Source organism: Papio anubis, chromosome 1 (assembly GCF_008728515.1).
Source record: "Papio anubis isolate 15944 chromosome 1, Panubis1.0, whole genome shotgun sequence".
NCBI classification, from domain to species: Eukaryota; Metazoa; Chordata; class Mammalia; order Primates; family Cercopithecidae; genus Papio; species Papio anubis.
Window position 1 is genome coordinate 178,439,974 of NC_044976.1, and position 27,610 is coordinate 178,467,583.

Genomic DNA, 27,610 nt, shown 5'->3' on the forward strand with positions numbered 1-27,610 from the left:
GAAGTTATTCCTTATTGATATACAAGCTTCAATGTCAGAACTGAAAAAAGAAAAGGTATGTCAGTGTATGCCAGATTACATGCGAATGGAAGCTAACCCAGAACCTATATGGCAGATGGTCTAAGAGTATAATAAAGAAGCCTTTCAAATAACAAGTCAAAATGATTACTAAAAATATTATTTATAAAATCATAAAATAATGTATCAAAAATTTTAAAATAAAGGATATTAACTCAGGAGTCCCCTTCTAAGTTTCAAAAAGATTTATATTTAAAGGACATACCTATATGGCCACATCAGGATATACTGCACACCTCTCCCAAATCCAACACAAAAGCAAGTAAACTCTCATACAAAGGAAATGCTAACAATTCTCTGATAGCATTTAAATTTAAAGGGAGAGAGAACTGTTCATGGTGACACATTCTTGAGAGCTGCCATCACTTGTAGCTTCACATCAGCTGCCAAAAATAGTGGAAAGACTAATTGTTATTTCAGGTATAAAGAAACAGCAAAGGTAAGAAAAATGCAGAAAGCTTGAGGGCTTTTGTAGTATGAGTTGGCCCCTCTATCTCTAAGTTCTTCATCCATGGATTCAACCAATTGCAGACCAAAAAAAAAAAAAAAAAAAAAAAAACCAACAGAAAAATATAACAATTTTTTAAAACACAAATTAAAAAGCAATATACTGTAACAATTTTTACATTGTATTACATATTGTAAGTGATCTAGAGATGATTTAAAGTAAAGAATGTATGCAGGTTACGTGCAAGTACTATGCCATTATATATAAAGGACCTGAGCACCTATAGATTTTGGTATTGTGGGGGTCCTAGAACCAATCTCTCAAGGATACCGAAGGATTATACTGTGTATATCTTCTCACGTAATTCTCCTAGTAATTCTACCATGGTCATTTTACAGATAGCAAAAGTAAAAAACTAGAGAGGTTTAAGGTCACATTGCTAGTACACAGTAGGGATCTGAACTCAGGAAAATCAAAATACAAATTAAGCCACTCTTAATTCCAACACCTTGGCTCATTCAATTTGCCATGCCACTGTATTAGGGAGCCAAAAAGACTTGTGTATGAGTTTAAACAACCAAATTAATACGTTACATTAGAAAACTAGAAAGCAATTAATCTGTTACATTATTTTCCTTTCATAAACCAGAATTTATGACCAATATATCTTATTATTTGAGTTGTGGTTCTTAAAACGGTCTAACCTTTTTTCATCAAAAAACAAAACTAATGATTATTTCAGATAAAGTATAACACTGTCATTTTGCTTATTTAAACAGAAATTGAGGAATATGATTTCATAGAATTAGATATTAACAGTACAAAAATTTCACTTCAAAATATATTACACAAGGTGTATGTATGCACACACACAAAATTTTGCAGATGTCCTAAGACACTCTTTAATGTCCAAATTTATCCTATGGTGGTTCTCTCAACACTATGCTTTTTTACTGTTTTCAACAGTAATAAAAAAAATTTCAAGTAAGCAGTCTTTAACTCATTTTTTTCTTTGAATACCATCTTCCAAGTTACATTTTACTTTGATGATCTCACTACTAATTATCTCATTACTGTACAGTATCTCAAAGATAATCTGGTTAGGTGATCACCTGATACAAAATTAATTCATAACCTTTCTAAAGAGGCAGTATTAGTAAAACAGACACATCCAATATACTGTATCCCAACGAACACAGCACTGAAATACTATTATATGTCTTTGGGAAGAAGGAGGAAAGAAAAAGAACTCAACTTCTGCAATCTGAGAACTCAGAGTGTCTTGGGAAACAGATGAGGATATTAATGCAAGATAGCAGTTATAACAGACTTTCAGAATCATCCTTATCATTTAAGACAAGACACCACAGTAGGCAAATGCCATCAAGAACTGTGAGAACAAAATACTAATCATCAAAGGGTCTGCAAAGTTTTTCTTCTTTATGACTTGAAAAAGTTAAATCCAAAGACACCTCACTTAACCTAACTAAAGATTTTTGATATTTCCCCCTAATGCTATAGAACTCCTCCTTCTCACAACTCTACCTCCATTCTACCTCATCTCAAGGTGAGGATTCTACAAAAGAAGTCCTATTAGCCCAAAGCTGTTTTCAGAATTACATGTACATTAGTCCTCCATTATCCATGGGAGATGACTCTGTGTATGCCTGAAACTTCAGGTGGTAACAAACACTATATATACCACCTTTTTCTTATGCAGACTTCCCTATGATAGTTTAACTTATAAATTAGGCACAGTGAGAGACTCACAATAGCTAATAATAAAATGGAACAATTATGACATAAGCTATAATAATAAGTTATGTGAACACGGTCTCTCACTCTCTCAAAATACATTGTACTGTACTCACCTATTTTCTGACCACCTACTTTTAGTTACCATTGACCACAAGGTAACTAAAACCATAATTAAGGGAGGACTACTGTACTCACTAACACTCTCATCATCTCCCACGTAATCATTTAATAATGTTCCAAATAGCTATTTTTTTTTTTAAGGCTACTTAAAAAAGCAGGGGGAGGAAATCTAAATCTTTATGTATCTTAGAGGAAGTACTATAGGCATTATATAAATCTTTCTCTCTTGGGTCTCCCTATTCCAGTAAGAATGTGCATAACACACACCAGCCATTCAAATATAAACTGCTCCCTTAAGATTAATGACCAGATTCACTGAAAGAGAACCTTAGACCCACCCTCCCAACAAAAAATGCAGAATGAGATATGGACTAATCAAAATCCCTAATTTATATGACCTAATGTGACTGGTAGTCTCAATCTGATCATAATGTTTACATCAACCAAACGCAGTCATTCCTAGTATCAGGATTCTTTCAGAGTTCTTCAAACACACTGCACTGAGGCATTTACTCACTTTGTTCTTTGCCTGCTATACTCTTCTCTTCTTTTTTCACCTGGCTAATCCTGCTCATCCTTTTAAAATTCAACTCACAGGGAGTGGTGGCTCATGCCTATAAATCTAAGCAACTTGGGAGGCTGAGGCAAGAGGATCGCTTAAGGCCAGGAGTTCAAAACCAGCCAGGGCAACAGAGCAAAATCCTGTCTGAGAAAAATAAAAAAAACAAGTAAAACTGAACTCAGGTATTCAACTCCAGAAGCTTTCCCTAAACGTCCTATGCAGGAAAAGTTCCACTTCCCTTGGTACACCCATGGAATTCCTCAAAAACATTTCACATTGTATTTACCACATTATATTGAAATACTTGTGCCACATCTGTCTCCCGCAGGAGCCACTATCCTAAAGAGCAAGCATCAGTTCATTTTTATATTCTCAGAGCCTAGCACTGGCATATGGCAAATATTTCTAAATGTTTTGCAAAAACAAAACAAAAGCATGACAATTTTATTTACCACCAATTATGTACACTGTACATTTAAAAGATGCTGAGACATGGTCTCAACCATACTTAGTCTAGCTGCAGAGATAAGTCACATATAAAAAAAGAGATCATTACAAAATTAAGAAATTAGAAGTACCAAATGACTAAGATACAGGAAATGCTACAAAGTTCAAAGAATGCAGAAATCACCAGAGTACACAAGGAAGTCTTCACAAAAGAAGGTGAAGCTTAAGCTAAGCTAGTACAGAATGGCACTTCCCACATGGGAAATGACATGGGAAGAGAGATTTAAGCAGGAATGCACATGCCATGATTAGAAAACAATGAGATTACTCTGGCTAAGGCAGTTGGTTTCTATCAAGGAGTAAGAAGATATCATGAGGCAGAAGTAGGTGCAGGTCATTTTATGGAAGGCCAACAATACCAGATAAATGAGTTTTAGGAAGCGAAAGCCATATACAAATACTTTTTCAAGACTATTAATATAGAAGCAATGCAAAGATTAATTGGCAGGGGGACAGGTGGTAGGGAACCTGAAAAAGAACCAGAATTTGTTAAACACATGTAAACCTTTGTTATTTTAACACTGACAGCAATTTTAGGAGATCAATGTTCCGTTTTACAAATAAAGAAATCAAGACCCAGAAATGTTAAGCTGTTAGCCCACACAGAAAGTAGCGGGTGGTGCTTAAAGCCCCAAATCAATGCTTTCTTCTTGATACCTGCAGGAAGAAATGCAGGTGGGTAACAGAAGAATTTTTCAAAAGAATGGGCAATGTAATCAGAATCATGAAATCTTGATGCTAAACGCAACAGAGCTCAGAAGACCCCATAAAGCCTCTGTTTATATACCATTGCCAGTATGAACTATTTGGTAATTGAGTACTTAACTTGTATGCCCAGTGAAACTACTTGAGGGCATAGTCTCTTTTTATCCCCAGGGACCTGGGATACAGCATGGTCCAAACTGAAAGTTTATTGGTGGAATGGATAGAAGGACAGATACAAGAGAGGGGGACACAGAGAGGAAGGAAAACAAAAGTGTGAGTGTGAGAGAAAGGAAAACAATCAGTAAATGAATTTGGCCACGCTGAGGTCTTTGGCACCTTTGAAAATGTCAATTTCAATAATGTACTCAGGAAAAAATGGCTAGATAGCAAGGGATCAAGGAAAAGTAGATGGTAACTAAAGGAAAAACATAGGTTAGGGCAAACTTGAAATGCTTGGCCATTAAACAAAGGTAAAGAAGGACAGAGCACAAAGAAAAATCAGAACAGGAAGGCCTTTTAAGGGAAAATTGAGATTGGTTCACAGAAGGTAAGACCAGTAAAGGCAATAATTAAAGAGACTAAAAGAAGAGAGCCATACAACTGAAAAAGGGTCCTGAAGGATGGTAAACATTTAAGAGTACAGTTAAAAGAAGGGATTCTGTAGGAACCTTCCTGACCAAATTCCTTTTCCCTTTTTGAGGCCCACAGCAGTCACCAAATCTTTGAACTACCGCTTCCACATCACCACTTCTCTGTCCATGAACCTATCTTACCTAAGAAAAACTTAAGGTGTGGTCAAAATACTAACTAATGCAATGTATTAAATGAGTGAATCAATTTTTTAAAAATTTATTTGGAACAAAGGGGCCATGAGTTGTTCTTCCTGCCTGAAATGGCAATTTGCCCAACATCCACTTTTTAAAATCCCATCCATCTTTCAATATCCAAACCAAATCTTACCTCCTCAAAGACACCCTCTTCACTCTATCTCCACCTCTGTTGAAATAAACTTCTTGCCTATACTTACATAGTATCTTTGACCTACTATTATAGCTACTTAAATGTCTTTCTTTTAATTTGCCAAAGGCAAAACCCCGGTAATTGTGCTCTACACAATAAGTATTCAATAATGGCCAGTAAAAGAGAACACAGATTTAAGAAATTAAAATATGTACAAATATTTTACACTGTTGGTGGGACTGTAAACTAGTTCAACCATTGTGTAAGACAGTGTGGCGATTCCTCAAGGATCTAGAACTAGAAATACCATTCTCTCAAGTATAAAACACACCAGCCCTTTTAAATGTGAACCACTCTCCTCCCCAAAACTGCCTTATGAAACTTGCAACACTAGTGGGTCCAGATCTGACTGTAACATCCATTAAAAACAACAACAAAAAACTCAGCAATTGCTGCTTCTACCGTGAAGGCAGAAGACCACAGCTGTTAGAAAGCAAAGAAATGAAACCTAAGATAGGACAGGAAGTATACATTTTGAATCCAAATGAAACCACAAGGGAAGCAGAAATTAACTGCCAAAATAATTTAGTCAGACAATATCCAAGCAGGTAATAAGCTATTAACACTGTTATAACAAAGACTTGTAAGCCTAAAGAGACAGCCATTCATTCAAATAATGTCACCACATTTGGCTGATATTCCGGGACAAAAGCTAATTTACATTCTGTAAAGGATGTACTTGGTGGAAAGGAAGTGGATGGGACAGGGGAAAACGACTTCCTGGACCACATGAACTAAAATCAGCATGTGCTCTAAGACTTCTAGAAGCTTCAGGATACACCATCTGATCTAGCATCACTAAACTCTTCTAGAACCTGGAGCCCATTCTACTTAGTTATATATTCCTCCCAATGCTCCCACTATCTTCTCTGTTCCTCTCCCCAGGCTAGGATAAGGCTCAGCTTGCTACTTTATCCAGTCTTATCCCCATTATCTCTCTCTGTTCCAAGATTTATAGTGATACATTTTTATTTTTATTTTATACCATATTGGATATTTTACTTCCTATTTAAATGACAACCATTTTTCTGCTGGCTTAGAAAACAACCCTGTGGCTGTTATATTAAACAAATATAAAAAACAAATATATAAAAAACAAAATTTCTGACAAGTGAACCACTGAGATGCAGCCTCTTCACTATAGATGTATCATACCAAAAAATATATATATATACACACACACACACACACACATATACACATACACACACACACACACACACACACGCATAAAACAAAACAGATACTTTCTGGACCTTTCCTGTAAAGGAGTCTAACAGCAGGAATCCACTTCAAGTGGATCTCACTGAAACACCCACAGCATAGGAAGAAATTGAAGACAAAAGAGAATAGTAAAGGAAGGAAAGGAGGAAAGTTGAAGGGAGTGCAGAGTATGAACAGTGCCTCCCACAACGGCAGCAGAAGTCATTCGGTGGCACCTATGCCACCTTTTATAACAGGATTTGACCTGTCTGGTATTCCCTATGGCTATGATTATTCTACTTTCTCATCTTCCAAAACAACTTTGATGTCTTCTCTGTCTGGTACTTTTATACTTCCCCAACTCCTGCTTTTCCGACTTTGAGATGTTAATTTCCATTTTTCTTTTTTTCAAAATGTCATTCTTTTAAAGCATATTATACCTCACCTGTGGCCTATCCTAACCTTCTCCTACCCCCACCAAATGAACTATATTCAATACACTCTTTTCTTTTACTCAACAGAGGTGTCAAAGTCTTTTAAAATCTTTCATTCTGTCATAAATCGAAAGAGAAAATTCTCTGACTTTTCCTTCAATTTGAGTAATAAATTTCCAATATTATTTGGCCTAGAATCCCCATACTTAAGATCATTTTATTTTTATAAAACATAAGAAAGTATTTTCAACTTAACTGATTCACTTAGAAGTCTTGTCAGTGTATTAACAAGATACTTACCTTTCAACAAACAAAAAATTTCATTATCCTTTTCTGCCCAGAATATCATCATCTTTCCCACACAGAGGATAGGTTTTCTTCCTTTCATCTCTGCTCTATTTTTACAAGTTGAGACTAACTCAGTTCCCTTGATGTTGAATTTTCTCTTTATTGGTCTTACTGGGGCTTCTTACCTCATATCTTCATTTCTGACCCTTCTGAAACTTCCATCTTGCTCCTTGGTTTCCCACCACCACACCATTTCAATGCCAGACACTCCAGCTCATTTCGTCTAACAAATCAAAATTCAGCTGAGACAAAACTAATTTTCATCTACATGAGGCAGGATCTGTAACCATGCAGATTAAAAATTGCCCAGTCATGATCTTCCACCACTGACAAAGGTAGGCAAGAAAATTCTTAAAATCAAGGTCACAAAAAACAACTGCTATACCCCCCAACAACATCCATTCAGCAATACTCAGCATCCTCCCTGAAGTGTCTATAAAAACCAAGTTCTATTTTCAAAGAATCTGAACATAATGCTTCCCTAAAGACATTCTCTAGTGTCCCTACTGCAGACTTTAAATGGAATGAGTATCTAAAAGAGGAGGAGGGAAATTCAGACTGGCACAAGCCTTTATTTATGATTCCCACAACCATCACCTAGGTCTCAGACTTCTAACACTTGCTTTAATTTACTTGGGACAAACGCCTAAGATTGAGACAAGACTGGCTCCAGGAATCTTTCAGGGACCCAGGACCTATGCCTCCCCCCTTTTGCCTGCTCAATTTTAGCTGAAAAACATCATTGTATTCATATTTTTTCTTTTCTCCCTTCTTCAAAGAACTAAGTTCATCTCAAGCTATCACTGATTCCACATCTAAGGAAATCTTGCCTATGATGTCAAGCTATAAAATATAAGGTACATTAACAAGAAGCCTCTCAAAGTCCACTGATCTTCCCCATTAAAAGTACCACCACTCTGCCAATTTGCTTTTCATAACTTTCTAGATCCACTGCCACTACCTTATTCCGGACCAAAGTCCCAAAGGGAATCTTTTGTAAGGAAAAGAACCTTACAAAAAGGATCAATTTTAAAGTCTTCCCCTTTTCTAAGCAGTAGTCACTCCCCAATTAATGTCAGGCTCTAACAACCTTACTTTTCTCTGTTATCCACCAATACATTACACAGAGTCATCTTCCTAACACATAGCTATGAACATATTGATTCTAACAAATCATCTCAGATTCTCCATTGTCTACCCATTTTAACTATAAACTATGTAACATGATATTCAGGATCCTCTTAAATATAATCACCTTATCAAATAGGATTTCCCTGACCACTCTGTCCAGATAAAACAGTACATTCCTGTCTTACTTTATTTCTCATCCTAGTGCTTGTGACCCCCTGATATATATTTAACTGCTATGTTTACTGACTGTGTCTTTCTACTATAATATATCCTCCCACGTTCACCATTTTGTTCACCAGTGTACCCTCAACACTAGAATATATTATGTTCTCAACTTGTATTTGTGGAAAGAACAGATGAACACTGACATGCAGTGTACTATAGCTGAGTTGAAGTTAGAAGACCTACATTTGAGTTAGTTTCCACACACCAGCTATACAAGCCTCAACAATTTTACCTTCTTTGGGCTTACATTCTTCATGTATAAAAGGAAAGGGTCAAACTTGATAATCTCTACAACTCTTAAGCTTTCCCAGCTATATCACACTACCTTCTTGTCTAATTGGACTGAAAACCTCCCTTCCCCCAACTTCCCTACCTACATAACTCTGCTCAGTTTCCTTCCACTTGGAATTCCCCTCTTCTCAATTCACATCTGTCAAAATGAACATTAAGGATGAACAATATCCGAAGTGCCATTTTCTTTAAGTCTAACAAACTGTAAGCTCTGTAAAAGGAGGGCGGAGTTCTTATTTTTCTATTCTCAGATGTTGGTACAATGCCTCCCATACAGGTGATCAACAAAACAACTAATGAATCATGAGTACATGAATGAGCAAATGAACAAAGTCTTTCCTGATTCCCTCCCATTGCTCAGGTGATCTCCTGCCTTTGGACTCAAAACACTTGGTATCTTTTATTTTTATTTATGTATTTATTTATTTATTGAGATGCAGTTTCACTCTTGTTGCCCAGGCTGGAGTGCAATGGCTTGATCTCGGCTCACCACAACCTCCGCCTCCCAGGTTCAAGCAATTCTCCTGCCTCAGCTTCCTGAGGAGCTGGCATTACAGGCACCCGCCACCACGCCCAGCTAATTTTTTGTATTTTTAGTAGAGAAGGGGTTTCACCATGTTGGCCAGGCTGGTCTTGAACTCCTGACCTCAGGTGATCCGTCCACCTTGGCCTCCCAAAGTGTTGGGATTATAGGTGTGAGCCACCGTGCCCGGCAACACTTGGTATCTTTCAAGGTCCTTACACTCTGTGCTGTTATTAACTTACTTGCCTAATAGACACTCAACTGCAAATTCCTTAAGACTAATCAGCACCCTGATGGTTTCCATATCTCTCTATAGCACCTACAACAGATCTTTGTCATAGCTGTATTTATTTGAAATATTAAACAACAAAGGAATATTTGAGATGAAAAAAAGGGCCTCAAATTACAGACATCATTCCAACTGTGCTATGGTCACTGGGCATATATGTTGTGTTAAAATCAAGCATTCAAGCATAGTTCAAATATCTCATTCTTTCCTCTCCCTATTATGCTTAATAAAACTTTACTACTTTAAAAATTATAATGGCTACCCTATGTATCATGTAACTACACACCTCTTGCAATATACATATAGGGATCCACACACATCAATACGTTCACGTCACTAAACAGATAAAGTGACTTTTCCACTCATTTCAGACTTCAACCTCATCCAACTCCCTCCTCCGCAAGGTATGAAACAAGTTTTTTAAAAACATCTTTCCATAAGGCCTCCCTTTCTTAGTTCTGCTCCTGAAAGACAAAAAGGACCAATTTTAAAGTCTTCCCCTTTTCTAAGCAGTAGTCACTCCCCAGTTAATTTCAGGATCTAACAACCTTACTTTTCTCTGTTATCAAGATTTTTGACCCACTTTACCTCTGCCTCCAAGCTCTTACTCAGCTTCCATGGAACCTTTCTGGCTGCACAAAAGCTGGTGTCCTTCCATTCAATATGTTCTCGCCATCATGTACTAAGTTCAACCTATCTACATCTTCTTTCTGAAATGTGCATCAGTAGCCGCCCCCCCACCCCAAACACACATCTCGCATACACACACACTATATCCATGTGTCACTCTACCTCTGACATACCTCTGGTGTAAGTTCCTTACACCACTCTTAATGAATGCACACGACTCTCAGAATGGTATCTTCCAACTACACTGATTCTAACCCAGTTTCTTCTGAAAAACCCAACCTTGTCCACAGTGCCTCCCTCTTTCCTCACTTCCCCATCTAGTCCCCTTCTTCATCCCCTCCCCACACCGCCAACTAACTACAGATGACATTATTCCTTAATACTCCCAACCCGAGAATGAAGAACAAGCTCCAGTTTCCTGCGGTCTCCCTCTCCTTCTGTCTGCCCTCCTCGGTTACCCCGCCCCAACCCCCCAGGTGTGCAGACTTCCTCCCCGTCCTCTACTCATGCATCGCTCCAACCAATCCCACGCCACACCACGAGTCCCCTGCCACGGGGATCAGACTCCTCCACACCCACCTCCACTCGGGGTCGCCGCTGCCTTCCCGGACGTTTCTCTCCACCCCTCGCTAGCGAGCCCGAGACCACGGGCGCGCGCGCACAGACATTCTCACGCTTCCCCAACCTCCCTCCTCGCACCGGGACGAGCCGGCTTCGCCAGAGCTCAGCCCGGCCGGTGGGGGCTTAGGCACCCATACCCGTTCCGCCCCCTCCCGCAGATCCCCATGCAGCCCCCGCCGCCCTGCCCGGCGAGGAGAGGACGCAGCAACTCCCCCGCCACCCCGGACTTACCACCTCGGTGTCTGTTGCTCCATGCCCTAACCCGCGGCCCGCTCCCCCTACGTACCAGGCCGGCCTCGGCACTCACCGGAGGTACTGCGCGCTCTGCAGGCTCATCCTCCGCCGCCGCGTCTTCCCGCGAAGCCTCCGTGGGTCTCTCAGGCTCCTCGGAGCGGCCCCGCGGCACCGCGGGTGCTGGCGGCCGCCGCCATCTTCCTCTCCTCCGGCTCCTCCTCGCTCGGCAAGGGGGTGGGGGTGAATGAGGCGAGGGGGAGGGAGCGGGGAAAGCTGCTCTCGCTGCTGCTCCGGCCCGTGGGGCGCAGGGACACTCCGACCCAGGGGGGAGGGGGAGGGAGGAGGGGCGGGGGAAAGAGGAGAAGCAGAGGAAGGAAGTCGGCTACGAGGGGGGCTCCCTCTCGCGAGATTTCAGCAGCGCCTGTCCCTCCCGGTGATTTCCGCTTCTCTGTAGCGCTCCCTTTTGGGATCAACGAGTTGTGTGGCGCGTGTGCGGCTTCTGAGCTACCGGCTGGTGGCGCTTGGCGGCTTCCTGCCAATCCACCCTTCTCCTCCCGCGCAAGGGGGCAATCCCAACCCCACCAAGAACACCGAGGCCCAAAGAACCGGGAGTTACACTCAAAGTCTTCCCCCTTCTTATCACTCCAGCGGATTTCTCTCTTCCTTTTTGCACGCCTCCACTCTTCCCCACCGGAAACGCCGCCCCTTCCTCCTACAGTTCCTCCCAGCAGTCCCTCGACTCTTGTCTTCTCTCGCGCGTAGAGAGTGACTCGAAGGACCCCCTTTCCTCTTCTCTGCAGCCCCTCCCCATGCACGCTGGGAGACTCTTGGAGGGGATAAGGTGGGGCCCGGAGAGGAAGAGAAAAGAAAACAATCGGATTGGATAGACAGCTGCCATGGCAACTGGAGGCTGTGGTTGTATTGTCATAGTAACCGGTGTGTGCGAACAGGGTGACCCTCCCCTTGGCCAATGGATTCCCAGGAAACCGTCCAGGGTTCCCCGTTGGCTTCCCTTCCATCTAAAGGCCTCCCCCAAGTTAGGAATCGAGGTAGTTCTCCCCGGTGGTGAAGTCCACTTCCTCCTCCCTCCCCACTTCTCACAGCAACTGGGGGGACACCCCGAGGCATTCACCATGGGCTTTTCCACCCGCCTGCAGGCGGGAACCACCTCCATAGTTTCCTCTCAGAGCCGGGCGTGGACAGGGCTGGGCCTGCGAAGAAGATGCATGGCCTGGAGGCTGGCGGGCGGCGGGCTGGAGTCGGGAGAGCGAGGCGGCAGCGCCAAGCGGCGAGGAAGGGCAAGGGGTTTCCCCACAACTGCCTTGGGCTCTGGGAGGCGGGATCCCGCCTGAACGGGGTCCCTGAGGGAGGAGAGCGGCACACGACAGCCGTGATGCCTCCCCTGCCGACGGGGATAGCCGACTTTTGGCGAGTCAACCCCTCCCCCAAATCCACCCCACCCGCGTACTCCCTCCTGACCTAGCTGTCGCGATCTTGCTGCGAGGAGGCCAGGGTGAGGGTAGGAACGCATCCTAGAAGGGTAACACGTGTTTTCTATCATTTAAGTCGGGGACTAACCGGAAGGCTGACTATCGCCATCACTCTGATAGGCACCCGCAGTGGGGATCCTGCTAGATTATTAAAGGCAGACCTCCAAGTTCCTCCCTCCTCTGCAACCTTTCTCCTCTCACGGATCTGCAGTGTTTTAAAAGTCGTCATTCTGTGTCGTTGGGTTAGAGAGGAAAACATTGGATAAAAGAGTATCAGGAAGAACCCTAGATACATCTGTCTGATGAAAGGAGTCTAGGAAAAGAAGTTTCATTCTTAGAATAAATCTTTTTGGATATTTATTGTGTTTTGTGTCAGGTTTTGGGCCAAAAAGCCGAAATAAAGAACGAAGTCAATAATAATATGGAGTATACGAGAAATAGCTGGAAAATTCATCATTCATGGCTTGAAGAAATTGACATTTTACAAGTTGTATTTTCGGTTCGTATTGTGGAGTCATTTAAGGAGCTATCCCAAAGTACTTTAGGATATGTAACTATATAAAACCTTCCAAGAATGCAGCCCTCATAGGAGAGTTAAAATAAGGATTTTAATGGACTATTTTGATTTGGTTTGGTCTGGTTTGGCTACCTGATTCCTGCTGTCTTTTTCCATGCTAGCCGAAGAGGCACTTTGAAGATCCTTCCCTGAAACCTGTACCAATAAGACTATACCAATGTTCAGTTGAAACATCAGGTACAGGTTTAGCGGAAGCGAAAGTACAACCTGCTTTGAAATAAATTCCAAGGACAGATTGTCATTAACGACATAGAAATTGGACTGTGCCCCTCATGCTGCCAGCGCCTGGTATGATGCGGCGTGACGCGCAGCGCTTGCGGCAGTACAATGCCCTCAATCACCCGCCCGGCACCGACGCGCCGCCCACTCACGGCAAAGAGAGCCACCTAGTGAGGGATTATTCTCATTTCCGCGGTGAGGTTCTGCTTTTCCTTCTTCCATGAGCGCCCAAGGATAGATTCCTACTACCTATTACCTCAAATAGCCTACATTTCTTTCCGAAAATTTATTGGTTAGATATTTTTCTTTTTCTTTTTTTTTAACTTAAAGACCAATGTGATAGTATATTGGTTAGATTTTTTAAAGATTTCAACCAGAATAAAAATGGTAATAATTATCCCCTTACTAATTATGGTAATAGCCATTTATGTCTGTGGCACATATCTCCAGTAAAGAGTGTATGAAGGCCGGGCGCGGTGGCTCACGCCTGTAATCCCAGCACTTTGGGAGGCAGAGGCAGGTGGATCACGAGGTCAGGAGATCGAGACCATCCTGGCTAACATAGTGAAACCCCGTCTCTACTAAAAAAATACAAAAAAATTAGCCGGGCATGGTGGCAGGCACCTGTAGTCCCAGCTACTCGGGAGGCTGAGACAGGAGAATGGCTTGAATCCAGGAGACGGAGCTTGTAGTGAGCCGAGATCGCGCCACTGCACTCCAGCCTGGGCGACAGAACGAGACTCTGTCTCAAAAAAATAAAAAGAGTGTATGAACAGTTATCATACATTCCTGATAAGCAATCTAGGAAAATATTGCTACTATCTTCTCATTTTGGAAATAGAGAAATGGATCAGAAAGATGAATCCTTTTGTTAGGGTTTGCTGATTTATTCCATAAACATTTACTGAGTACTTATTGTATTTCAGATACTGTTCTGGTTATGATGGATACCACAATGAAAGAGACCTGGTCCCTGTCTTGAGGGAACCCACCTGCTGGTAGAGATCTCAGAGTGATGATTAGGATGCAATATAAGGGATGCAGTAATTGGGGTAAGAACAAAGTAGGAACACATGAGGTCAGAAATAATCTGTGTTTTATTATCTGCTTTCCTTAGAATTTTATAAGACTCTTCAATAGCTTTACAATATCTCTAGCTAAATAGAAGAATAGCAGCATATTTTAGAGATTAGAAGACTTTGATACTAATATTAAAATTACTTTCAAAAATCAATAGGACTCAGAAAAATTATTACCTTCTATTTATATACTGTTTAATACACATTTTCCAATTTCATCTATTTCTACTTGCCCTAGTCAACAAACTTGTAGAATTACAGACATCTTTCTTTCTGCAATAGATATTGTTCACCTTTTTCCCCTGCAGATATAAGATCACATCTAAACCAAAAAAAAATTAAAGAGAAGCTTCCTTACTTACATTAATCCTACCAGATTTTAAGTTTTTGGGTTTGTCTTTTTGGCTAAGTGATTTCATGGAAAGATCACAAGCTAACGGACCTGAGTATGCATTCTAACTCTGCCATCTTGATTTCTGAACTTCAGTTTGCTCCTTGACCAAAATGGAAGCATTACCTGTTATAGGCTTCCTGTGACCTTTAATGATGACATACATGATTGAGTGCCCATTATACAACACTGGACTTGATAAATGTTAATTTTTTTTCTGGCCTTTTTTTTTTTTAACTGAGACAGAGTCTTACTCTGTCACCCAGGCTGGAGTGCAGTGGCACAATTTCAGCTCACTGCAACCTCTGCCTCCTGGGTTCAGGCAATTCTAATGCTTCAGCCTCCCAAGTAGCTGGGACTATAGGTGTGTGCCACCATGCCTGGCTAATTTTTGTATTTTCAGTAGAGACAAGGTTCACCATGTTGGCCAGGCTGGTCTCAAACTCCTGACCTCAAGTGATCCGCCTGCCTTGGCCTCCCAAAGGGCTGAGATTATGGGTGTGAGTCACCTTGCCTGGCCCCTTTTGCTCTTTTATATCAAGCTAAAATGAGTAAAATAGAACTACTACAGCATAACGTTATTTTTTAAAATAATACTCTATCTAGTCTTTTTTTTTTTTTTTTTTAAATAGAGATTCAGTCTCACTGTGTTGCCTAGGCTGATCTCTAACTCCTGGCCACAAGCAGTCCTCCCGCCTCAGCCTCACAAGTAACTGGGATTTTAGGTGCGAATCACTGTACCCAGCTCTCAATCTAGTCTTTGTCTATAATACTCATAGGTCTGAACTCACATTCAAATCTATTGGTGTCCAGTACTAGAAGATAGATTTCTTTATCCATGGCTCTGATTACAGAAAAGAACACAATATTAGGACATTGTGAGTCAGATGCTAGAGATTTAAAACTTTTCAAAAACCTTTTATCACATAAGACAGCCTAATATAACCACACTTCTGTCCAAGTAAATAGAATGGCCTCTTTTCAATCAAACATTGGTACTTGCTGAGAAGCTACTCTTAACATTCTTACCAAATTTACCCAGAGCTTTGGTAACCTGACAATTAATACATAGCAGGCCTCCTCCCTTTTTGTAATAATAGACAGCCTGTTCCATGACATCATAACAAGCCCTAATTTATTTTTATATTTAGCCTACATATTCTGAATGTTTCTAAATCCTGTGCACAATTAGGAACTTGATAAATCATTCTCATCAAAGTAGAAACATTTATTATCAATTGCATACTCAGTACACGATGTGTGTGAAGCTAGCCATTCATTCCTCTTCAGTACCACACCTCAGACCATAGAGTTAAGTGATTCAATCAAATGAGTAATTCATTATCTTCAAATAGTGAGTCAGATACAAATTGACATTTAAATTCAGGTCTCCTGTTGCTCAAGATTTCTTAGATCAAGGGTCAGTAGCCTTCAAACAATTTGCAAAGCGTATACTTATTCATTCACCCTAAAGAGGGAGTCTTTTAGCCTGAAGAATAGTCAGGAACCATTGTAGTCCAAGATTGAAGAAAAGAAACTTCTGATATGGGAAGCAGTGAGGTGACAGTTGGGGAACAATATTCAGAGCTTTCTCTCCCCCTTCACTTCTCCATTCTCCTAATATTTACTAAGGGAAATCTTATTATCTTCAAGGTTCTCCCAACTCCCAATAAGCAAATACCTCTGAGAAAGTACCACACCTAAAATTCTTATCTGCTGATTTAGTGGACACAATCTGGAGAAGACAAGAAGAGATGCTCACAGGGAAGATTGAAAAGTATTGAAAAACCAAAATAAAAACCCTAACCTCTCTTACTTTATTGGCAGAAGGCCTTAGTGTTCATGCATCTCTTTACTACCCCAAGCACAGTACTTACTGAAATCATCTTGGGGGTCCCTAATCTAACAGCAACATATTTCATGTCAAAGTCTGTTGAGTTACCCAGAAGTTGCCATATTTTTCTTAAAACACCCAACTAAAATAACATAATCTTTTAATATTTTCCAGTTTCTACTTCCCTAACTTTTATCAGGTAGATACTACTTTGGAGCACTAAGAATGTGATACTGATATTCATTGTCATAAATCTGTTCTTCAAAATCAGGGGAAACATGTACATGCATATATACATGTACACACTGATATGGTTTGGCCCTGTGTCCCTGCCCAAATCTCATCTTGATTTATAATCCCCACATGTTGAGGGAGGGACCTGTAATCCCCATGTGTCCAGGGAGGGAGGTGATTGGATCATGGGGGTGGTTTCCCCCATGCTGTTCTCATGATAGTGAGTGAGTTCTCACAAGATCTTATGTTTTTATAAGTGTTTGAAACTTCCTCCTTTGTTCGTCTCTCCCTGCTGCCTCCTAAAGAAGGTGCCTGCTTCGCCTTCCACCATGATTGTAAGTTTCCTGAGGCCTCCCTGGCTATACAGAACTGTGAGTCAATTAAACCTCCTTTGCTTATAAATTATCCAGTCTTGGGTAGTATCTTTATAGCAGTGTGAAAATGGACTAACACACACCTTCCTCTTTTCCCTAACATTATTATTGTACCAATGCAATTTCTAGTCAAGTTAAAATGTGATAAAGATGAAAAGCAAAGAAACTTAGGACTTAGGTCCATCACTTCAAGGCATACTAAGAGTATGTATCCAAGCACTTTTTTGCTTTGCTTTACAATCCCAGGGTCTTTTCTATTCTCAGAAAACTTTTACATATCAAAAACCTGGATAGTTTGTCCCATATTTGTAAAAGTTCTTTTTTTTTTTTTTTTTTGAGACAGGGACTTGCTGTGTTGCCCAGGCTGGAGTATAGTAGCATGATCATAGCTCAATGCAGCCTCAACCTCCTGGGCTCAAGTAATCCTCCTGCCTCAGCCTCTTAAGTAACTGGGACTACAGGCTTCCCTCACCATGCCCAGCTAATTTTTTTATTTTTTGTAGAGATGGGGGTCTCCTTATGTTGCCCAGGCTGGTCTCAAACTCCTGGGCTCAAGAAGACCTCCAGCCCTGGCTTCCCAAAGTAATGGGATTACAGGTGACCACCTCACCTGGTCATATTTGTAAAAATTCTTAATATTAGCCTGGCACAGTGGCAGGTGCCTATAATCTCAGCTACTCAGGAGGCTAAGGCAGGAGGATCACTTGAGCCAAGGAGTTTGGGGCCAGCCTGTGCAACATAGCAAGACTCCATCTTAAAAACAATTCTTAATGTTATTGGATTAAGATGTAAGAATACATTCTGGAACAAATTAAATAGTAAATTAATGGGTACATATATTCCATATTTTAGCTATGTTAAGCTCTTTAAAAAGTTTTTTCCCCTGGCTTTAAGTCTCCATTGTTTTCCATTACCCTTAGGATAAAGTTTCCAATCCTTACCATGACCTCTGTTCTGGTCTCTGCCTGCCTCTTCTCTGACAACCCTCCCCACCCCCTGGTATCACCACTCTAGCTATAGTGACCTTCTGTTAGGTCCTCAAATAAGCAGTGTTCTTTTCTTCTCAGTGCCTCTAGATAAGTTGTTCCCTCTATCTAGGTAGTTCTTCTCCTCAGACGACTCTTATGTCTTCCTATGCTTCAAGCCTAAATCCGAACTTCTTTGGATGAGCTTTCTCTACTTTCTAACCCCCAACCATTAGGCTAAGTTAGCTAAACTGGTTATATGTTCCCATAGCACTCTGCCCTTCTTTTTCGTGGCATTTGTAAGTCTTTCATATTTGTAAATCTTTGTTTAATATCTGTTACCTCCACTTGTAAGCTCTGTAAGAGTAGATGCTGTTCCTATTTTGCTTATTCTTGTATTATCACTTCCCTAGCAGAACACCAGATACAAGGAATGCTCAATAAATGTTCATTAAGCCAATGAATTAAAAAACAAAAACAAATTAATAGAAATTTGGTAGCTGGGTACAATGGCTCACACCTGTAATCTCAGCACTTTGGAGGCCAAGGTGGAAGATTGCTTCAGTCCAGAAATTCGAGACCAGCCTGGGCAACATAGTGAAACAAAAAACAAGTTGGACCATGTATTCTTTAGAATTAATCCTAAAGCAGTAAGAAAAGAATTTTGTTGGGCCTTCAACTAATCTCGGTAATTGAAATTGCTATTACATTTAACAAGATTAAAGTTTTAATTAAATGAAATATTTAAGCAATGAGTAAAGTGCACACTTACAAGATGAAGGATAACTCATCAGTTATTTCACACCAGAGTCTCAGACTTCAGTGTAGAAAAACAGTCTTCAACGTCCAAATTATTTTTATTTAACTTTATGTTTTTTAATTTGAAATTAGGTGAAGCAGTTAATTCTTTCATTATGTGGCAGGAGAGGGTGCTAGGGAAGGATGGCAAAAGAGAAGAGAGGCTATCAGCTAATTAGAATGTAATATAAAAAATCACCTTTAAATTTTCACAAAGAAAATTGGATCGGAGTGTAGAATGGAAAGCTCAGTGGTCTCTATTTTTCACCAGAAAAGTGTTTATAAATTCTAGCATTATTATTGTTAATTTTTTTGCCTGTAATGGGATAGGGTTAAGTAAACTGAATGTAGGATTTTAAGGAAAGGGCTATATCCAATTTCAAAGTAAATGTGATAATTAAGTTTCTGGAGGCAGGTTCTGAATTCAATTCAATTAAATAAGGCATGTAACATATGTAAGCAGCCTGGCACTTAGTAGACACTCAACAAATGCTCTTACTGTATATAAAGGGTGAATAAGAACTGCATACACACTAATTAATGTAGGTTAAATGCACCTTTAAAAACTAGTACAAAATGCTGTAGAGGTACACAGCATACTGCCTCAAAACTATATAACCAGTTTTATCATATGACCAACTTTCCTTCCTTCCTTCCTTCCTTCCTTCCTTCCTTCCTTCCTTCCTTCCTTCCTTCCCTCCCTCCCTCCCTCCCTCTCTCCCTTCCTTCCTTCTCTTTCTTTCTTTCTTTTTTCTTTCTCTCTTTCTCTCTTTTTTTCTTACCCTGCCCTGCCCTGCCTTCTCCTCCCCTCTCCTCCCTTCCCCTCCCCTCTTCCGTCTCCTCTCCTTTCTTTTCTTTCCTTTCCTTTCCTTTTCTTTTTTCTCTTTCTTTTCGACAGGGTCTCACTCTGTTGCCCAGGCTGGAGTGCAGTGGTGTAATCACAGCTCACTGCAGCCTCAACCTCCTGGGCGCAAACAATTCTCCCACCTCAACCTCCCAAGTCGCTAGGACAACAGACATGCACCACCATGCCCACCTAATGTTTTTTATTTTTAAGGTCTCACTGTGTCACCCAGGCTGGTCATGAACTTCTGACCTCAAGTGATCCTCCCAACTCAGCCTCCCAAAGTGCTGGGGTCACAGGTGTGAGCCACCGTGCCTGGCCAGTATAAATTCTTTCATCTATTTCTGAAGGATATCTTAGTTCATTAGCTGTTCTATATTTGAATGAAATGAGAGCCAAGATCTCGTTCAAAGCTAAAGAGGATAAGGAGGCTTCTACGGAGCAAAACCAGCTGCTTATGCTTTCCCCTGACCTCTTTCAAACTAACGCCTCTGGAATGGCTCTGGCTTGCATGCTGTCTCATTCTCTTGCTCTTTCAACCATTGGCTATAATGTTCCCATTATGGTCCTCCAAGTCATCCATTTCTTTGTCCAAGAGGACATGCATGGTTTTAGTTTGGTTTTTTGTTGTTGTTGTTTTGAGACAGGGTCTCTCCCTGTTACCCAGGCTGTAGCGCAGTGGCATAATCACAGCTCACTGCAGCCTCAACCTGCTAGGCTCAAGCCATTCTCCCACCTCAACCTCCTGAGTAGCTGGGGCTACAGGCACACGCCACCACGCCTGGCTAATTTTTGTGTTTTTAGTAGAGATGGGGTTTCATCATTTTTCTCAGGCTGGTTTTGAACTCCTGGGCTCAAGCGATCCACCTGCCTTAACCTTCCAAAGTGCTGGGGTTACAGGCATAAGCCACTGTACCCCACCAGTTTTAGTTCTTTAGCAATGTCCCTATAGGTAAGACCAAGACCAGAGGGCATGCCAAATAATTGGAATGCCAACATTTCCAAAATATAGGCATCAGTGGGCTAGATGTTACAGAAGGTTACCAGCTGTAGAAAGAAGCTGAAATTAATTTTCTCTAAGTATTTGAGGAACAGTCAAATTTTAGCATGAAAGCACAGTGTGAATGTTAGGTAGAGTTCAGTTTAATATCTATAGAGAATATTCAATTGATGGTGATCAATTCCTATCTTTCTCTGCCTTTTCAAGACAAATCTATATCGAAACTAAAACTTTACTTCTGGGAATCTTAATCTTGGTGTATCCTGCTACTATGGAGAAGTTTGATGAGTTGTGTATCCTCTAGAATTTTAGTATTTAGTAATTTATTCAATCTTTCATTCAGTTTTCTTAAATAGAATTTTCATTGTATCAGGTCATATGCTAGTCCTTAGGGTGCAAATGGTGAACGAAACAGTCCTGCTCTCAGAGCTTAAGGTTTAAAAGACAGTTAAGTAAAAGGGAAGTTATATTATAGAGTGATAAATGCTGTGGTAGAAGTCTTTGCACTGCAGCCTGGGCAACAGAGTAAGCTCTGTCCAAAGGGAATAAAAAAGAAAAAAGATAAGTGTAATAGCTTTTCACAACTGATGACTGAAAAAAAAAAAATCTTGTTACAGACAATTCCTATGGCTCTAATGCAGTATCAACAACTAATACTTATGTATGAGCAAAAATTGATGACGATGATCATTTTTTAATACAACAGTGTAGACCAAAATGCCTCTGTGGTAATTTGTGGATCTACTTCTGGAAACTGTCACAGCCTGAGAAAGATGGCATGCCCTGGATGGAATTCACAGAGAATTATTTTCAGTAATAAAAGTTTAAAGTTATACCTTTATTTGTCATTTTGCCTTTTCTTACCTTTAAAATTATTTTCTTCTCCTCCCTCAACTCTAGGTCATGCTACTGGCCCCGCCCAGTTATGTAACAACTTGCATTTCCTCAATTCTCTGGAATGTGGCCAGTCAGGAACTTCCACATTTACTTTTTTTTTTTTTTCCCCATTTGTGGGTAAGAACGTAAAAGAGGCAGGAAAACCGAATTGAGAAAGAAGAAAGAATAGGGGAAGAGAGAAAGAAAAAAGAAAACCATGAAGTCTGAAAGAGGCGAAAGAAGAGATAGATAAGCAAAGAAGCACATTGCCTGGTGGTAGTAATAGTTGTTAGACACCCATCTGTTATAATCTGTTTTCCATGGGAGATTTTAAGAAGAGGCTAGATCCCCAATCTGTCTTAAAATAAAGAAAAGGGACCCTGTTGCCTCTAAAATATACTTCCAGACTCAGCAGTCTCTACATTCTGAGTGGGGCATCCCTAGATTTGCTGCCTAAAATCTATGACAGTTGGAAATTGTTCCATTTAAGATCCAGTTCAAGAAGCTATACACCCTAAGAAACTTTATATTGCCATTTAAAAGACCGACATTCTCCAGATTGCTTGAGCCCAGGAGTTTGAGACCAGCCTGGGCAACATGGCAAAACTCCGTCTCTACCCCCCCAAAAAAAAAAAAAAAAAATTAGCTGGGCATGGTGGTACGCATCTGTAGAGCTAGCTACTCTGGAGGCTGAGTAGAGAGAACCCCTTGAGCCTAGGAGATGGAGGTTGCTGTGAGCCAAGATCATGCCACTGCACTCCAGCCTGCCTCAATGGTCAATATTCTCCAAAACAGATTGTATCCATTTGAATTTGGACTTTGTGTACACTTGATACTACACTTAATCTTTGCCAAAAGGCTGAGAAACAATGGACTTTGGGTACAAGGTGGAATGTCACTGTACTCTCACCCATTTTAGTATGAGTGGAAATACCATTTAAAACAAAACAAAACAAAATAATGTAGTCCAGACAGTTATTGTAAACTACTGTATATTCTGCAGAAAGTTCTCTTTTACCCCTCAGGTAAGCTTCAGATAGCGAGCCAGGAACCTTTGAACTAAATCTAATAATCTCTTGTAAATTTTCATTTTCTCCTTTTTTTTTTTTTTTTGAAACACATCTTGCTCTGTCATGCAGGCTGGAGTGCAGTGATGTAATCTCAGTTCACTGCAACCTCTGCCTCCAGGATTCAAGCAATTCTCCTGCCTCAGCCTCCCAAGTAGCTGGGATTACTGGCGCATGCCACCACGCCCAGCTCATTTTTTTGTATTTTCAGTAGAGACGGCGTTTCACCATGTTGGCTAGGCTGGTCTCAAACTCCTGACCTCAAGTGATCTGCCCACCTTGGCCTCCCAAAGTGCTGGGATTACAGGCGTGAGCCACCGCACCCATTTGGTAATACTAATCATGTTTTCTTTACCCAAACTATCTTTTACCTTGAATTTAATGATCTTGACCTTGAATTTAAAAATCTTTTTTTATTCTACCACTTTAACCTCATGTTTTTTGGGTTTTTTCCTTGTTTTTTGTTTTATGTATTTTTTTTTTTTTTGTTTTTTTTTTTTTTTTTTTTTTTTTTTTTTTTTTTTTTTGGATACAGGGTCTCACTGTGTTGCCGGGCTGAAGTGTAGTGCAGTGGCATGATCATGGCTCATTGCATCCTTGATCTCCTGGGATCAAGCAATCCTCCCACCTCAGTCTCTTGAGTAGCTGGGACCACAAGTGCGCACCACCACACCCAGCTAATTTTTAAATTTTTTGTAGAGACAGGGTTTCACCATGTTGCCCCGGCTGGTCTCAAACTCCTGGACTCAAACAATCCACCCGCCTCAACTTCCCAAAGTGCTAGGATTACATGGATGAGCCACTGTGCCCAGACTAACCTCATCTTTAATTCATTATACTGCTTTGGTTCTAGTGGTACTTAACAAATATGTGATATAGAAATTCATTAAATGGAAATACAATGACAGAACTGGGTGGTTTATTGGATGGGAAGGAATCAAGAAGTCTCTCAGGTTTCTGCTTGAGAAACTGGATGAAAATGGAAAATGTAAGAGAAGGAACAGGTTTGGAGAGGTGTATGGGAATTGGAGATAATGAATTTATTTTGGACATGCTGAGCTACATTTGTTTGGGGTTAAGAAATCTTGTGTATCTGGAGAACAAAAGAGAAATCTGTACTAGAGTTGTAGCTTTGGGAGTCATCAGCAGGTAGATAGTAATTAAAGCTACTTGTGTGGTTTTCAGAAAGCTTGCCTACAAAATGAATGAAAGATAGGAGTTTTGTCTTATAAAGAGGTGGGAGACTTCAGCAGGAAAACATCCCATATAGAAAAATCAGGGATAGAGGCCAGCCAGGTATGGTGGCTCATGCTTGTAATCCCAGTTATTTTGGGAGGCGGAAGCTGGAAGATCGCTTAAGCCCAAGAGTTTAAGACTCACATGGGCAACAAAGCAAGACCCTCATCTCTATAAAAAGCAAAATAGGCCGGGTACGGTGGCTCACGCCTGTAATCCCAGCATTTTGGGAGGCTGAGGCAGGCAGATCACCTGAGGTCAAGAGTTCGAGACCAGCCTGGCCAACATGGTGAAACCTCGTCTCTATTAAAAATACAAAAAAAAAAAAAGAGCTGGCCGTGGTGGTGCACACTTGTAGTCCCAGCTATTTGGGGAGGCTGAGGCAGGAGAATCACTTAAACCCAGGAGGTGGAGGTTGCAGTGAACCAAGATCATGCCACTGCACCACAGCCTGGGCAACAGAGGGAGACTCCATCTCAAAAATAAAATAAAATAAGTTGGGCATGGTGGCATGCACCTGTAAGTCCCAGCTACTGGGAAGACTGAGGTGGGAGTATCTCTTGAACCCAGGAGTTCGAGGCTACAGTGAGCTGTGATCATGCCACTGCACTCCAACCTGGGAGACAGAGCAAGACCCTGTCTCTTAAAAAAAAAAAAAAAAAAAAAAGAGAGAGAGAGAGAGAGAGGTAGATAAGAGTGAGGCCTCTGGGGAAATGAGAAAAAGTAGATTCCAGAACACAAATGCAAAGAGGAACATCTCTTCTCTGATAGAATAATAATGAGATGTAATTGTGGGGTTTTCCTCCACACATCTTTTCTTACACCCTTTCCCTACTGGATTTCAAAAGTTAAGGTTACAAAAATGCACAGACTTTGAAGAAATTTAGGACAAAGACTAATTTAAGAGCAAGAGTTTCAGTATCAGAATACATTGTTTTAATGTCTCTAATTGTTGTATACATTAAGTCAGCTAGGAGAGCAAGAAACAGGGGATTTTATACTCTGCATCAACCTGAGCCAGAAGTCCTGCGATTTACAGAGATTCCAAATAGATTTCTGGCATTTGAGAATACAAGAAGCCTGAATCCATATTACTAAGGAAAGCCAAAAAAGGTAGCAAGACCAGAGTTCCCCACATCCAGAATGTCATAAGAAAACGGTCAAAATCATTTTGTGGAGCTCATGCTTTGAATTTCTACATCTTTTCCAAGAACTTCAATAATAAAATTAAAAGACATCTCTGGGTTCATTAACAAAATAATCATCTCTGGGCATCAAAATGAAAGACCAGCTGGGCACAATGGCTCATGCCTGTAATCTCAGCACTTTGGGAGGTCGAGGCGGGCAGATCACCTGAAGTCAGGAGTTCGAAACCAGACTGACCAACATGGGGAAACTCCATCTCTACAAAAATTCAAAAATTAGCCAGGCGTGGTGGTACACACCTATAATCCCAGCTACTCGGGAGGCTGAGGCAGGAGAATCGCTTGAACCCAGGAGGCAGAGGTTGCAGTGAACCGAGACTGTGTCACTGCACTCCAGCCTGGCCGACAGAGTAAGACTCCATCTCAAAAAAAAAAAAAAAAAGACTAACACAACTGGGTTAGTGGGGGCTAGAGCTACAGTCTCAATGGTCTTCTAGTGTGGAAGCAGGTAGAAGTTTGCTAGGAGTTTGAATCCTTCTGAGAAGTGGAGATCAAAGGCACCCCAAACATGGTAGGGCACCTTAGTCAGGTTCATTGTGAAACTGGAATTTGGGGAAAACGGTGACTTCTACCCTGGGCTAGAGTTTAAAAAACAAAGCAAATAGAAAACAACAAAAACTGCTTAGTTATGGTGGTGAAAGGAAACAAACAAACTAGCACACACGAGACTTAGGTCAACCTACTTTGAGGTTCAGGAGGCAGAACTGAAGGACACATCCTGAGACACATAGCCAGGGGGTCTCAGGTCTACATGGACGCAACAGTAAAACAGGAAACTGAAGGAATACGTAAAAAAAATAAGGAAAAACTATCACTCTAGATGACCTGCAAATTATAATTTGTACACAAGGAAAACAATACTAAAAACATCAACCAACTTTCAATTTAGTTTTTGTTAAATTGATCTGTGAATTTCTAAAAAGACATATTTAAATTTTCCAATATAGCACCTGGGCTTGGTGGCATGCACCTATAGATCCAGCTACTCAGGGGGCTGAGGTGGAAGGATCCATTGAGCCCAGAAGTTTCAGCCTAGCCTGAGCAACACAGTGAGAACTTGCTTAAAAAAAATTTTTTTTTTAATTTCAATATAGAGTTGATCTACTAATTTTTGGTGTAATACTGTTGGTTTTTGTTTTACATCATGGTTATATGGTCAACTAAATAGAACTTCTTGGCAATTTTTAATTTTTATTATTATGTAATTTTTTTATCCTTATTAATACTTTTTGCTTTATACTATTTTTGTCTGCTACCAGTATTAAACTTCAACTTTCTTTTGGTTAGCATTTACTTGCTATAACTTTTACCTTTATTTTTAACCTTTTCTATGTTGTTTTTTTATGGCCACATCTTTTGCATGTGGCATATAGCTGATTTTTTGTTGTTGTCTTTAATCCTGGCAGTCTCTGTTTTTAACTGAAAAGTTCAATTTATATGAGTATGATCTATTTGAATTTATCTCTACTAATGTCTACTTTTGATATCTACCAATTTTTTTTTTTTTTTTTTGAGAGGAAGTCTCGCTCTGTCACCCAGCCTGGAGTGTAGTGTCATGATCTCAGCTCACTGCAACCTCTGCCTCCCTGGTTCAAGCGATTCTCCTGCTTCAGCCTCCCAAGTAGCTGGAACTACAGGCATGTGCTACCACACCCAGCTACTTTTTGTATTTTTAGTAGAGTCAGGGTTTCGCCATGTTAGCCAGGCTGGTCTTGAACTTCTGATCCCCAAAGTGCTGGGATTCCAATATACTTTTGATTTTCTGTTTGCAATGATTTCTCCGTTTGTTTGTTTGTTTGTTTGTTTTTGTTATTGTTGTTTGTTTGCTTCTCCTGCCTTTGTTGGATTGATAACTTTTAAAAATTCCCTTGCTTTTTACCTCTGCCTATTTGAACTTTGTAGGTTATATTTTATCTATTCTTTTAGAAGCTACTCTTAAAATTTTGACATGCATACTTAACCATTTATTTTCCTAACGATTTCTAAAGTTGTTTTGTTGTTGTTGTTGAGACGGAGTCTCGCTCTGTCGCCCAGGCTGGAGTGCAGTGGCCTGATCGCTGCTCACTGCAAGCTCCGCCTCCCGGGTTCACTCCATTCTCCTGCCTCAGCCTCCTGAGTAGCTGGGACTACAGGTGCCCGCCACCACGCCCGGCTAATTTTTCGTATTTTTAGTGGAGACGGGGTTTCACCATGTTAGCCAGGATGGTCTCCATCTCCTGACCTCGTGTCCGCTCACCTCGACCTCCCAAAGTGCTGGAATTACAGGTGTGAGCCACCGCGCCTGGCGGATTTCT

The 27,610-nt window shown here is 40.8% G+C and overlaps 1 protein-coding gene and 1 long non-coding RNA gene across 22 annotated transcripts in view; one reads left to right on the top strand and one right to left on the bottom strand.

The window, feature by feature from the left end:
* SMG7 (SMG7 nonsense mediated mRNA decay factor) overlaps positions 1–11,622 on the bottom strand; it is an 88,641-nt gene extending 77,019 nt beyond the window's left edge. For 4 of the 18 annotated variants that reach the window (XM_021929637.2, XM_021929632.2, XM_021929630.2 and 1 more), the window contains exon 1: positions 11,201–11,345. Coding sequence is in view for 4 of the 18 variants with exons in the window: in XM_009191910.4 (XP_009190174.1) it covers positions 11,201–11,229 (29 nt within the window). In the remaining 14 variants the exon portion in view is untranslated. Of the gene's footprint in view, positions 1–283; positions 610–2,921; positions 7,464–9,928; positions 10,107–10,851; positions 10,987–11,200 lie in introns of those variants that run through there. The other 14 variants (XM_017951425.3, XM_017951416.3, XM_021929650.2 and 11 more) reach the window with 8 other exon arrangements.
* Positions 11,623–12,092: 470 nt separating this feature from the next.
* LOC116271081 overlaps positions 12,093–27,610 on the top strand; it is a 60,429-nt gene continuing 44,911 nt past the window's right edge. Inside the window, exons 1-5 of one of the 4 annotated variants that reach the window (XR_004179518.1) lie at positions 12,093–12,176; positions 12,994–13,608; positions 14,340–14,465; positions 17,257–17,286; positions 18,704–18,763. This is a non-coding gene — a long non-coding RNA (uncharacterized LOC116271081). Of the gene's footprint in view, positions 12,177–12,993; positions 13,609–14,339; positions 14,648–17,256; positions 17,287–18,703; positions 18,764–21,832; positions 22,441–27,610 lie in introns of those variants that run through there. The other 3 variants (XR_004179519.1, XR_004179520.1, XR_004179516.1) reach the window with 3 other exon arrangements.